This window comes from Syngnathus leptorhynchus, chromosome 9, assembly GCF_054491065.1.
Source record: "Syngnathus leptorhynchus isolate UIUO chromosome 9, UIUO_Slep, whole genome shotgun sequence".
Classification (NCBI taxonomy): domain Eukaryota; kingdom Metazoa; phylum Chordata; class Actinopteri; order Syngnathiformes; family Syngnathidae; genus Syngnathus; species Syngnathus leptorhynchus.
In genome coordinates this window covers 2,672,637-2,687,245 of record NC_141203.1, presented here as the reverse complement: position 1 = coordinate 2,687,245, position 14,609 = coordinate 2,672,637, and the positions used below count along the sequence as shown (strand labels likewise).

At 38.5% G+C, this 14,609-nt stretch overlaps 1 protein-coding gene across 9 annotated transcripts in view; it reads left to right on the top strand.

Moving 5' to 3' along the window:
• clasp1a (cytoplasmic linker associated protein 1a) overlaps positions 1 to 14,609 on the top strand; it is an 82,691-nt gene that overhangs the window by 13,138 nt on the left and 54,944 nt on the right. For 8 of the 9 annotated variants that reach the window (XM_085921233.1, XM_085921228.1, XM_085921227.1 and 5 more), the window contains exons 3-8: positions 858 to 936; positions 1,458 to 1,561; positions 1,687 to 1,778; positions 3,710 to 3,785; positions 7,274 to 7,371; positions 10,438 to 10,508. In XM_085921233.1, the coding sequence (XP_085777359.1) occupies positions 858 to 936; positions 1,458 to 1,561; positions 1,687 to 1,778; positions 3,710 to 3,785; positions 7,274 to 7,371; positions 10,438 to 10,508 (520 nt within the window). Of the gene's footprint in view, positions 1 to 857; positions 937 to 1,457; positions 1,562 to 1,686; positions 1,779 to 3,709; positions 3,786 to 7,273; positions 7,372 to 7,464; positions 7,493 to 10,437; positions 10,509 to 14,609 lie in introns of those variants that run through there. The other variant, XM_085921232.1, reaches the window with a different exon arrangement.

The window sequence follows — 14,609 nt, the reverse complement described above, 5'->3', positions numbered from 1 at the left end:
TGTGGTTAACACACAATGTGCTCACTATAGCAAACATAGCAACTTTGCAATGCCTTTGCCCATTTTGATATATTACTGTTTATATTCACTATGGATCTCCAGTCCCCGATAAAAGAAATGTTTGGGGACACCTGTCCCACACGCTGAGAACCAGATTTACTTCTTTTCTCCATGTCACTTGACGTCGTGCTTTGCGTGTAACATTTTTCTTCTTTTTATTGTTGTAAAAGGTTTAACTAGTTGGGTGAGAGTGAAACAAGAAAGATTCAATAAAAAAATACCAATCTGTGTTCTAAAAATTGCTTTTCTTGTTTTCCAAAAATATTGAAAATTTTTATTTTTGATGACAATTATGCTCTGTTTTAGGACAAAATCCTTTAAATTACACATTGGTGAATTTCTATTCATCAGTCTGCATGTGTGGGTGTCAACTGATTATTGACCAATCGAAATTATTAAAAATTGCTTGCTCTCTTTCCCAATGCAATGCTAATGGTTGCACACACTTGCCATTTTTTAGGCATATTTTGTTGGTACAAGGCTTTTGCCCGATGCCACCAATATATATATATGTGTATATGTGGTCTTTATTGGTGTCTTTTGAATTTTGCATATGTCATAATGTCAGAATTGGAAAAAAAAACTCTGTACAAGGTGTCTCAATTATTAAATTAAATGGTTTATTTGCCCTTTATTTGCTCTGCTTGTTCTTTGTATCAATTGTTCAATGCTAATTTAGTCTTCCACAAAAACTATTTTCAATGCAATTGAATGGCTAGTGAATAACAAGAATATGTTACTGACAGATGAGACCAAAAAAAGCACATTTAAAACTAATAGTTGTGTGTCCCCACTAGGTGGCTCTGCTAGGCTTGGATCTCCTCTCTGCTTTAGCGACGAGATTACAGGAGAGATTTAGGGCTCATGTTGGAACAGGTATGTTTCAACTATTACATCGTTATGTGATATCAAAATTGATGAACTGTCAATTGTCTGGCATCTGGAAAAAAACATTTTAACTGATTTTTAATACTTGTCTGTTAAAATTGCAGCTCTAATATGTTACTATATGCATTTACCTTTTTGTGCTATTTAGTTTAAAATTTAAATTCATCGACTGAAATTAAGACTTAACAAGAATTGTATTCCTCTTCTTTACTTATTTTCCTTACATTCCATGCTGTTTGACTGACGATTGGACCAACATTTAATGGCCTGATGACTGTTCTTTGCATTTGAATGCAGCCACTGTCTGGTATCTGGAAAAAAATATTTTAAATAACTTTTATTACCTGTCTGATGAAATTGACAGTTGAATCTGTGTTTTTATGTGAAACCCTGAATACTGCCCAAAGAGTGAACTTGGGTGGAAGCTTCTGTGTAACTCGCATGTGAATGGTTTTGATTATTCCATTCCACTTTTTCTTCTTATTATTGTTTTGTTTTTATTTATTCAGCTCTACCTAGTCTTATTGATCGATTGGGAGATGCCAAAGACCAAGTAAGAGAACAAGACCAAGCACTGTTGCTTAAAATCATGGAACAAGCTGCATCTCCACAGGTATAATATATATTGGACATTATAGTACACTTTTTTATTGATGTATTACTTGTATATGTAAGCAACTTGATGAATCAAGTTCTAATTTATGTAAATCTTGGTATTGTTATCTTGTGTTGTATTAGTATGTATGGGATCGAATGCTTGGAGGCTTCAAACATAAGAACAACAGGACCAGGGAAGGAGTCTGCCTTTGCCTTATTGCCACATTGACCATGTGAGATACCTCCTTTCAATTTTTAGTTCCGTATTTTTTGGACTATAAGTCATGTCAGTCAAAAAAACAATTGCCTTATTGGGGGGGAAACGTATCAAAACTGGGAAAATGAAGCTTCAAATTTGCTTTTATTTTATTCAACTCCGCTCGAAGGCATGCTTTGTTCAATATTGGCTCAAAGTACCGTATTTTTCGGATGAAAAGTCGCTCCGGAATACAAGTCGCATCAGCCATAAAATGCACAATATAGAGGAAAAAAACATGTATAAGTCGCTCCGGAGTTTAAGTCGCATTTTGGGGGAAATTTATTTGACAAAATCCAACACCAAAAACAGACATTAACCATCAACAACAGGCTAACGATATGGTATACTAACGTGACATAGACACAAACAAGAAGCTGAGAACGGGCCTGATGTAACATTAACAGTTATTTAAATAACTATAACATAAATAACACGTTTATCAAACCATCGGCGTCGCTCCAAATCATTAAAGCCATCGATCGAGTTCGTCCTCTTTTATGTAAACAAGTCCAACGTCTGCGGCGCTTTGCAGTTCAAATTTTTCCACAGGCCCATATAACAATATACAAACTATGTATGAAATAACAATATAAACAAAAATTTTATCGAACCATCCGTGTCACTCCAAATCTTTCAGTCCATCAGAATCTTTGTCTTGTGTCACTTAAAAAAACACACACACACATACACACACACACACACACACACACACACACACACACACACACACACACACACGCACACACAGCTGTTGACGCCGAAAAGACTACGTGCGCCGCTGATGTCAGACTAGATATATCAAATAAATGTAATTTAAAGAAGAATTTTAACAAACTATCCGTGACACGCTATATCATTAAATCCATCAGAATATTTATCCTCTGTGTCCAAAAAAATAAATAAAAATACAGAGCTGTTGACGCCGGAAGTACGTGGGCTGCTGACGTCAGACTTGATATATCAAATAAATCTAATATAAACAAGAATTTTAACGAACCATCCGTGTCACTCCATATTATTAAATCCACCGGAATATTCATCCTTTGTGTCAACCCCCCCACACACACACACAAAAAAAAAACAACAACTGTCGATTCCGGACCTACGTGCGCCGCTGACGTCAGCCTCATCATCAGCGTCGTCGTCAGTTGCGGCCCCAATTATTCCACAGATCTAGTATATACAAATCAAGAGCTCAACATATGAGCCAAAACACGCAAGCGCCCCCCCCCGCCCCTGCTGCCTTCACGGCCTCCCTAGACAATCGGAAACTACTGAAGTCTTAACAACATACACGTTGCTACTCTAAACTATATGTCAAATAACAAGTTTATCGAATCATCTGTGTCACTCCAAATCAATAAATCTCCCGACTCTGGAAGTCAGTGAATGGGACTCATTGTCAGTGAGGCTCCAATTATTCCACAGCCATAGTGCGCCCTCATGCGGTCTAAAGTGAAAATAACATGTGAAGTGATCAACTATACTAGTAAGTAAGTAATGTGTCAAGTAAAAATGTTTGAATAATTTCACATATAAGTCGCCTCCCCACCAAAACTATGGAAAAAAAACGCGACTTATAGTCTGAAAAATACGGTACACTAACGTGCCATTTCTTAAATGCCTTTATTTAAACCAACAGTACAATCGAGTGGAGTAAATTTTTTTTAAATAAAACTGGTTTATGAAGCAGTAAGCGAGACACTAACACTATGAGCAGGACACTGAATCCTCAGTTGCTCCTGATGGTATGTCATCAGTAGGTGAATGAGGAAGACGTGTGAAGTGCTTTGAGTAATCACAGTGGAAAAGTGCGATGCAAGTGACAGCCCATTTACAATTAAAAAATAACATCTCTCCGTGCTTATTTGTTAATTTCACTAAATTTCCCTTTTTGTCCTTCAGGTATGGAGCTCAAGGCTTGACTCTCAGTAAGATTGTACCCCACATATGTAACTTGTTGGGGGATCCCACAAGCCAGGTACAGTTAATCATATCCACATTTTTGTCGATGAGTATTTTGAATTGTTAAATGTACTTTAAGCAATGAACTGGAAGCATTGTAATCGTGAAGTGATTGTGAAACAATTAATGGCATGAGTATTAACAACTCTGTGTACTGCAATAATGCTGTCTGTAATATAATAATTAAATTAATGATTGAAGGTAAGATTCAGTTGCGATTCTAAATCAGTTTTTTGCCGGGAGTGTCACTGTTGACCGCTAAAAAAAATGCATGTGTGTACACTCGCGCGCGTGCGCACACACACGCACACACACATTTTTAGTCGACAACAATTGGCAAAATGGTCGCCCCCTGAACTGGATAAAGAAGTGGACCTCGCCACTGTGTTTGATCTGCGTTACCAAACATGACAGCACACATTGTTCTTTTGGCAGTTTTTTTTTTTGCTTAAAAATTTTAGTAAAGTAAAAATTCAGGCTTGGGCATCCAGTCAGTGGCAGCTTTAGCTCACCTTTTGCACTATTTGCTCCCTGCATGGTCTGCGCCGCATACACAGAAGGTTCCTAATGTATGATACTTACAATAGGACAAAATATGACTTAAAACTACCCAGGTAATTGTTCATAAATTCATGTCATTGTAAATATAATAGCATAGAATATGTAATAATTCTATATTTGGTATTATTTAGACATGTAAAGTCATTTTTGGCACAGGTTGAGGCAATTAACCAAACATTGCCAGTTTCCTACTATTTTGGTCAAATCATCAATGAATTGTGGGTTATATGCGTCGGCTGAGGGGCCAAACGATGCGCGCTCAATGCAGAATAAGGGGGCGAAAGGAGCGAGGCAACACAGCACTTTGGCGAATCGGGACACCTTTGACACACCCTCGACAGGAACGCGCAATTAACAGGCACAAGGATAGAAGTGCAAGTATTTGGACAGGGCCTTAAAACCCCTGGCGACGACTGGAGATGATATGTATGCTATAAAGGAATGAAAATTGATTAAAAATAACTTTCAAACTGAAATTAAAAAATGAACAGATATTAGGAATTTAGTACCGTAAATTCCGGGCTATAAGCCGCACCGGACTATAAGCTGCACCAGCTAAAATTCGTGATTTTTCTTTTTAGTTTTATACTTAGATAAGCCGCACTGGACTATAAGACGCACAAGTTATTTACAAAGAAAGACAGAAAGCCTTTTTAAAGTTTTAATCACATGAACATTTCGGTGTAAATACAGAAGTAACAGCACTAGCTGGGCTCAAGTTTTAATAGCATTAACATTTTGTTGTAAACACGGAAGTAACAGCTCTAGCTGGGCTAAAGTTTTAATAACATTGACATTTACCGTAATTTTCTAACTCTAAGTCGTGGTTTTTGTCATAGTTTGGGTGGGGCGGCGGCTTATACTCAGAAGCGACTTATATGTTAAATTCAAAAATCCGCGATGTAGTGAAACCGCGAAAAACGAACCGCGATGAAGCAAGGGATTACTGTCATTTGAACTGCAAGTGACGTCACCCGTGCCGCGCGGCGGTTGTTTACATAAAGGCCAAAGGAGGGCCCCACGTACTACCGGCATCATTAGCGGCTTTGCTTGTAAGTGACACGGAGGACGAAGAGTTTGAAGGTTTGAAAAACTATTATGGCTTTTACGCACGCCCGATCCTTCTCGACGGAAGCTCTGTTTTACCTCCGTGGATGGAAGTTCAGTAGTTGTTGGCTCGTTGAACTCTTGTTTTGTTAAATAAAGAGCCGTTTACCAAACCCATGTCTTTCCTGGTACTTTGTTAACGCTACAATATAGTTATATACTAGATCTCTGCAGTGCACGCGCGGCGTTGTTGACATAAAGAACGAAGAATTTGATCGATGGATTTAATGATTTGGAGTGACACAGATGGTTTGATAATATTGTTTTAATATGATAGTTATTTGAAATATACTTTATATATCGTTATATGGGTCTGTGGAATAATTAGAAATGCAACTTACAACGGGTCCGACGTCAGCATACGCGGCGCATAAGCGGGGCATTGTTTACATAAAGGACGATCGATGGATTTAATGAATTGGAGTGACACAGATGGTTTGATAAACATGTTATTTATGTAATCGTTATTTGAATAACTCTGAATGTTACGTCAGGCCCATTCTCAGCTTCTTTTTTTGTGTATATGTCCCGTTAGCATACGGTATTGTTTAGCCTGTTGTTGCTGGTTCATGTCTGTTTTTGGTGTTGGATTTTGACAAATAAATTTGCCCCAAAAGTGCGACTTATACTCCGGTGTGACTTGTATATGTTTTTTTTCACTTTATTGTGCATTTTATGGCTGGTGCAACTTATACTCCGGAGCGACTTATAGTCCGAAAATTACGGTAGTTGTAAACACGGAAGTAACAGCACTAACTAGGCGGGTAAGAATAAAACCATACCAGTCAACAAAGTCACTGAGAGCCGTCTTTATCTTCCTCCTGTCCACTGAAACCAGCAAAATCTTCCTCCTTAGTGTCCGATTGGAATAGCGCCAGATGTACGTCGCAACACTCTTTCTCTTCTGTCTTTCGTTCTCGCTTTCATCGTCACTCTCGTCCTGAGGCAAATTCACTCCTGAGCTTGTGCTCTCCTCTCCGTCACGCAGCAGACCGGCTTTTTGAAACCCGTTGGTGATATTGGATTTTTTCACACTGCTCCACGTTGTCAGAATTCACTGGCAGACTTGTGCGAAAGTTGCTCTTCGCTTGCATCCAGTTTCAACAATTTCAAGTCGGAGGGCCACTTTAAATCGATTAATTTATTCCAAGTTCACGTGCAACCGCTCTGTTCCCACCGCTCTGTTCCTACCGCTCTGTTCCCACCGCTCTGTTCCCACCGCTCTGTTCCCACTGCTCTGTTCCCTTCTTTATCAGCCAGCTCAATGGCTTTTAACTTGAAAGCTGCGTCATACGCACGCCTTCCAGTGTCCTCCATCATTGGGCTCTGTTTACGCTAACTTTCCTCGTGCACAACGTGCCACTACTGTCTTCCTCAACGCATATATTCCACCTCTCTCACTCTTACCTTTTCTGCTTGAGGCCCCCCGATGGCCGTTAGAGAAAATGCATATAAAGTCACCGCATGATTGCGTAAGGTTTTTAATCTTTAATTACCATTTGTAAGAGAATATACACAAAGATGATTGTCAGGAAAGAGATGATTATTTAGAGACGCATAATTTTTATTAACATAACAGCACAACAGCAGTCCACAGCCTTTTTATGAGTGTACAAGTGTATTAGTCATGAGAAATACCACCCAAAAAAAACCTATTTATACTGCACCGGAAATCACGGAAAAAAAACTATATAAGCCGCACCGGACTATCAGCCACAGGGTTCAAAATTTGAGAAAAAAGTAGCGCCATATAGTCCGAAATTTACGGTATTTTAACTTGAAAAAAAAACACGTTCAAGCAGACTAAGGTATTAGTTATCTTGTGTTGACACTTAGGTACGAGACGGGGCTATGAGTTGTTTGGTGGAGATCTACCGCCATGTGGGTGAGAGAGTGAGGATGGATCTCAGCAAGAAGGGCTTGCCTCAGTCACGGTACTTCCATCTGTTTCTGCTTCTTTTTTTGTTTCGGGATTTTGCTTTGTTTGTTCACATTTGCACTTATTGTCTTGCAAATAAAACTACAAGCTCTAGGTTACCCAAAATAAATGACCTGGTAAGATATTTGCAAAAGTTTGCTTTTATGTCCACTAATATGCTGTTATTTTTTAATTCCTCCGTAGCTCATAACTAAGCAGATTTTTATTCCTTCTATCACAAAATCCTACCTATGAATCAGGCGCTTGGTTTGAGGGGCTCTTTGATCATAGCAGCAAATCATTTCCCCCCCTTGTTTTTTTATTTTATTGTTCACAATCTTCTGGACAAATTTGTCAACTGCCTGCAAATTATTCAAATCAACTTTGTAGTATATAGAGTATTACATATAATTTGGTCAATAATGGTAAATATTGAATTGAATTTTCATTTGTAAACCAATAACTTTTAGTCATTGAATATTTGAATTATTGTTATTCAAACAAGTTTTTTATCAGAAAAAATGATATTTAATATTCTAAACTAATATTTTTCAAACTTTAAATGCAAAACCTTTATGTTTCCCAAATGAGTTTTCATGATTTGCTTTCTGAAGATGCTAATTCCATTTTGGGATATACAATCGGGCCCCTCATGTTGTCGTGATACACTTGGCCTGACTTTTGTGCAGGCAGCATAAATTAATTTTCCACTCAGTACTATATGTGAGTGTAAATTGTTGTTTGTCTCTATTATGCGCCCTGCAACTAACTGGCGACCCGTTCAGTTGTAGTACTTAAGTATGGCATGCTCAGTCATTTCAATCCCTCAATAGCAACACTCAGCAGTAAAATGCAAAATGCAAGTTCGTTACACTATCGTATCTAATCTGTTTTTACAGCCTGCTCACCGTAACGCGGCACAGGATTTCGTATTAGGTTACCAAATAGCAGAAATGTCCATGGCTGAATTTGTAATTAATTGACAGTCCATTAATACCATGTTTCTGACTATCTTCAACAGTAAACATATGTTCAACAGGATTAATAAAACCCTTATTTTTTCAGCATGCTAATAACATGTACTTATCATTGAGCATTAATATAGACAGAACTTGGTCAAATTGCCTATAGCACAGTATTTATACATATATTGATTAATCCTGCATCATGGTTTTAAGATCAGTGAAATCCTATTTTCCATAGTCTCTGAGCATGTGGGGCCCACAAAGAGAGTTTAACAGTGAAAGAAGAACATTTGAATAAGTCACTAATCATGTTAATGACATAAGTATTCACTAAAAAAAAAAAAAAAATGTTCGCTGTCGAACTCTGCAGACCTCCTTGGCTCTAGGCACAGGCCTTCCCTCAGATTTAAAGAGAAAGTCAAGTCAAATATTTTATTTACAATATGTTGATTGAATCCCCACTGGTCTAAACACAATATTCTGATTAATATTCAATTTGTTGAATATAAATTAAGCAGAAAAATCCACCCATTTTTATCCATTTCAGGGTGCTGCCATTTTTTTGGATTGGGTCATGTGACCTTTAAAGTCCAAGAACATTTTTGACTTGACTCTTTATGGTTTAAAATGTGCTCAATTTTCCTCTCTTTCCTCTCTCTTTACTTCAGAAACAATTTAAAAAAAAGTTTTTTTTCACAATTATACACTTTTGTCTTTACCATAATGCCAGAAATACATTTGTGGGCCACCACCGCTTGCTCTTTCAATAAGGATTACCTTTATTATGAATGCCTGAAATTTTAAAACATCAGTAACATTTTGAAAGTAGCCTGCCTATTTCATTTCACACATTTACACATAATAAAAGTTACTAACTTACAATTTATCTTTATTTTTATTTTTACAAATATCTTTACCGTTATTGATCAATTGATATGAAAATTACCCTTATTCCAGTAAAAAAAATAATAATTCCATGTCACATTACGTGGTCTTATAGTGTACTACATACAATGGATAGATAATGTCGATCAGGGGTGCCCAAAGCGGGGTCCCTGAGAGCCAGTTGTCCCTCTTGTCCAACACACCTAATTAAAATAATCAGGATCGCTTCTGCAAAGCTTGCTGCTGAGCTCATCATTTGAATCACATATGTTGGACGAAAAATACATCTAAACCTGGCTGGTTAGGGGTTTTCAAGAACCAAACTTGGACACCTTGCTTAGACGATAGCTAGATGGATACTTCATCACTTAAGGGGATTTTACTACACACAACAAACAAGTTTTGTCATGGAGAAGTCCTGCAGCTTCCTGCCTAAAGTGTGTCTTTATACGTGCACGAAATGCCTCCTCCCTCTTTACAACTATGACACTTTTGAAACATAATGCAGATCAAGTATGTATTCATGCAGTGTTGAGGTTTACGTTTAATTATAGTTCAGATGCCACACGTTAATTACTACATTATTTGGTGGCCATTGGGTTAGTAGTGCAAACTCTTGTCAGACATTTGCTTTATACAGTAAATGCCAAATGACTCATCCAGTGTAAATTCTATTGTTACCTCAAATGATAGTATCATGTCTTATTTCTCCTTTTAAATTTCCTGTATTGTGTAACGTGTATTTGCTCATTATGTGTTTACTACACAACTCAGTGGCCTAGTGGTAGAGTGCCCACCCTGAGACTGGAAGGTTGTGGGTTCAAACTATAAAAATGGGACCCTTTGCCTCCCTGCTTGGCACTCAGCATTAAGGGTTGGAATTGGGGTGTCAGATCACCAAATGATTCCCGAGCGCCGCACCGCTGCTGCACCGCTGCTGCACCGCTGCTGCACCGCTGCTGCACCGCTGCTGCACCGCTGCTGCACCGCTGCTGCACCGCTGCTGCACCGCTGCTGCACCGCTGCTGCACCGCTGCTGCACCGCTGCTGCTCCCCTCTCCCCAAGGGGACGGATCAAAATCACATGGGGATGGGTTAAATGCCGAGGACAAATTTCACCACACGCAGATGGGTGTGTGACGATGATTGGGACTTTAAATTTGAACACATCAGTTGTTTTTTTTGCCATATTTTTTGTTCTCAGCAATTCTTGTCCTGTGCTTGCATTACAGGTTGAATGTAATCTTCAGCAAATTTGATGAAGTTCAGAGGTCTGGGAACATGATCCCCTCTTCAGGCTCAGGTGAGTTTACTGCCTTGGTGACATTCAGTAACATTATTGTTGCCTTTTGGGAGGTTTTAAGCATTGACGTCTGTCCTTTTTTCCTCGCCATTAACATCTGAATGGGAAATAGACGAGATGAATTTCCTGAATTTTGATGTGTACTGTACTGTAACCAGGTATCATTTGGAGGCAGTTTGTATCGCTAGTATAGATGAGCCAATCTCAAGAAGCTCAGTATAGTTGAGAAATGAAAACATTTCACTCGCCTTGTATTGCCACTCTCTCATCAAGATGGGCATGTCACAAAAAAGTCGATATTTATAATGAATATATATTATGATAATGAGAGATGAGTGTCAACATTATTCACCTAAATACATCCACGTCATCATGTGTTTTTCAGATCTCAAATACATTTGGGATCATTTAAGGATCTGAAAAACATGGGAAATCACGAATATATTTGTGGATCTGAAAAACATGTGAAAACACAGATGTCGTCGTGTGACAAGTTTAGACGAAAATCTCTCCCTTACAGATTAAGACCGACACACAAGGTTTGTGCAAAACAAAGATGGAACTGAATAACAGTCAAGAGGTTCACAATTGGAATCTTGACTCAGGCCCATCTGTATGGCGTTTGCATTTTCTCCTCGTACTTGCTTGGGTTTTCCTCTGGTATTCCAATTTCCTATCACAGACAGTAAGTAATGTGTGAAAATACATGGTAGGTTAAATGAAGACTTTAAATGTAACAGTCTGAGTGCTAAAGGTTGTTTAATAATTGATCACGATAATTTATGTGACGACACTGACCAAGGTCATTAACGGGCTTCTGCAAAGCTTGCTGATGATCTGATAATTTGAATCAGGTGTGTTGGAGGAGGGGAAACAAACATGCAGAATAATTCTTCTCGAAGACCGGAGTTGGTGACCCCTGCAATAGAGCTTTCCTAATTTTGCAAAGATACAAAACAATTATTTGTACAAAAATATTTGTACTAAAATAAAAACATTTGGCTTGTTTTTGTTCTGAATTTGGGGATAGGATTCTGCTGTCCTTGAATGCAGTGATGGCTCTAGTCTAGTGGGATAAAGTGCCATTGGCCACCCCAAAATCTTGAACAATCATTCACCAGTTGTCCCTAGTACGTATTTCCTTGAACAGAAAGCTGTTAACCAACACTTTATCAAATTTACTTGAAATCAAACAGCAGCTTGTTTGATTGATTTTACCGTGTTTGCTCAATTAACGCTGAATTTTAAAATGGCCCTTGTGTCCTTTCATCTATTATGTATGTGGTCTTCAAATATAAAAGTTTGGATACACGTCTGATTTAGTCTTTAAATCCACTGGCTTGATGGCAACGCTATTTAGCATCTGTGTTATTTAAGTTGAATGTATTTTCTACGTCACTTGTAAGTGTATCAGAAAAAAACTTAAATCTCCTATGATACTTTGTTCAACATTGTATAAATTTAGATGTTCTATGTTACTATTGCACTGCAATGAGGATGAAATAACGAATTGGGGAGGGCTGCTGAAACTGAGAAGAGAGATCATAGGGAAAGGCGTGAGGGAGGGCTGGTGAGCAAAACAAAGCAGCCATTTCTCTAGTGCTGAACAGTGCCTGAGACACAGAGGGAAGGGTGAGAGTGAGCTGTGCAGTGGCTTTGGCATAGCTGCACCATGACAGCAGGAAAAGGTAAGATTCAAAACACATGAAATTTGACTTTCTGTTCACTGTACTGTGGTCAGATTGCAAACATATTAAGATAAATGTCCTACAGTACAGGAATGTTGAAACTGCTTTAATTTTGTTATATAATTTCCTGTCATGCAAAGATGCTGCTTGGTAATAAAATGTGAATGTACCTTTGTTTAAACGAGAAATAGTCATTGATGCAATTTGTTCTAACCCTGAGTAAATATGGTTGATGGTTTTGACCTGTATTGCTGTAAAGCTGCACCACTTAAAATAGGCACAACACACAAAACCATGCATGTGAGGATGACGTTAATACTGGTGACAAGTCCAAGGTGAATGGGCTCCATCTCACTAATGGTGACAAGCCATACGCAAAATATTTTGGGGGTGTTTGTGCAAGAGATTCAAAGCCTGATCTTCCCAAGGGTTTTAATGTTAAAACAGGTGCAGACTTGATTGCTCAGGCAAGCAGATATGGGAACTATTACAGCTCACCTGTTTTCTTGGTTTGGTCACGGCTTACCTGCTTTCTGTGTTTGGTCATGTCAAATTTCAATCGCCAGCAGTGCAAAAATGGCAGCTGTCTGAGATGGATAAAAGTTCATTTTTATTTATTTTTATTCATGTTCCATAAATGCAGTATTATTCAGAATACCTTGTTTAGACTAGTGGGGGCACATAAAATATTATTGGAAAAAAAAATTGTTGACTTGATTTATTTTTTAAATCCTTAAAGGCAGGTGCAAACTGGCCCTGATGTATGTATTGATGACTGGTTACTGTGTCGAAGAGGAGGCATAGGCAAAATAAGAGCCAATCGGGGTGTATATTTTTAATGAATTGCAATTTAGTAACTTCTGAATGAACTTAGACCTGACTCAAGTATAGCGCTACACCGAGGCAATCGGAATTTAGTACTCTCAATTTAGCACGCTCTTCTAGAGATCTATAGTAAATCAGGTCCTTTTTGTAATTTGTTAATATTGGTTTTATCAGATTATATTAGATATGAATAAAGACATAATAGTTATCCTACATAAATACTTTTTTACAACAGTCGTTTCCTTGTTCTTGCCTACGGAATACTGTAAATTGAGTGATGAAAAATGTAAACTGTAAAACCTTTGATGCTTGTGTGCTGCAAGCCAAAAACCTCCTTGACATTTACCGTAATTTTCGGACTATAAATCGCATTTTTTTTCATAGTTTGGGGGGGGGGCGACTTATACTGAGGAGCGACGAATATGTGAATTTTTACAGAAATTTTCAAAATTCCCCCCCAAAAAAAAAAAAAGGGAAACCGCGATAAACGAACCACGATGTAGCAAGGGATTGCTGTAATTTGAATTTCATGTGACGTAAGCAGCGCGGCAGTTTACATAAAGGACAAAGATTCGATCACGGGATGACGAAGGGCCCCACGTACTAATGGCATCATTAGCGGCTTTGTTTGTAAGTGACATGGAGGATGAAGAGTTTGAAGGATTTAATGATTTGGAGTGACACAGAAGGTTTGAAAAACTATTATGGCTTTTACGCACGCCCAGTCCTTCTCGACGGGTGCTCTCTTTCACTTCCGTGGATGGAAGTCGGGTGCCGGCGCTCGGCCGGGTGACTGTCCGGGGACGGTGGATGGGGCTCGGACATGGCTTTTACGCACGCACGCTCCTATTCAATGGAGCTCTCTTCCACCTCCGTGGCTGGAAGTTCAGTAGTTGTTGGCTCGTTGAACTCTTGTTTTGTTAAATAAAGAGCCGTTTACCAAACCCACGTCTTTCCTGGTACTTTAACGCTACAATATAGTTATATACTAGATATCTACAGCGCACGCGCGGCGTTGTTGACATAAAGAACGAGGAATGACACAGATGGTTTGATAATATTGTTGTAATATGATAGTTATTTGAAATATACTTTATATATTTTTACATGGGTCTGTGGAATAATTAAAAATGCAACTTACAACGGGTCCGACGTCAGCATATGCGGCGCGTACGCGGCATTGTTTACATAAAGCAAGATCGATGGATTTAATGAATTGGAGTGACACAGATGGTTTGATAAACGTGTTATTTATGTAATACTTACTTGAATAACTCTGAATGTTACGTCAGGCCCGTTCTCAGCTCCTCGTTTGTGTATATGTCACGTCAGCATACCGTATCGTTTAGCCTGTTGTTGCTGGTTCATGTCTGTTTTTGGTGTTGGATTTTGACAAATAAATTTGCCCCAAAAGTGCGACTTATACTCCGGTGCGACTTATATATGTTTTCTTTTCACTTTATTGTGCGTTTTATGGCTGGTGCGACTTATACTCCGAAAATTACGGTACCTTTGGAATTAGACATAGTAGAACACACTTGGTTAATTGTCTTCTATGACTGCATAAAATGGTCATCCAGATAGGTTT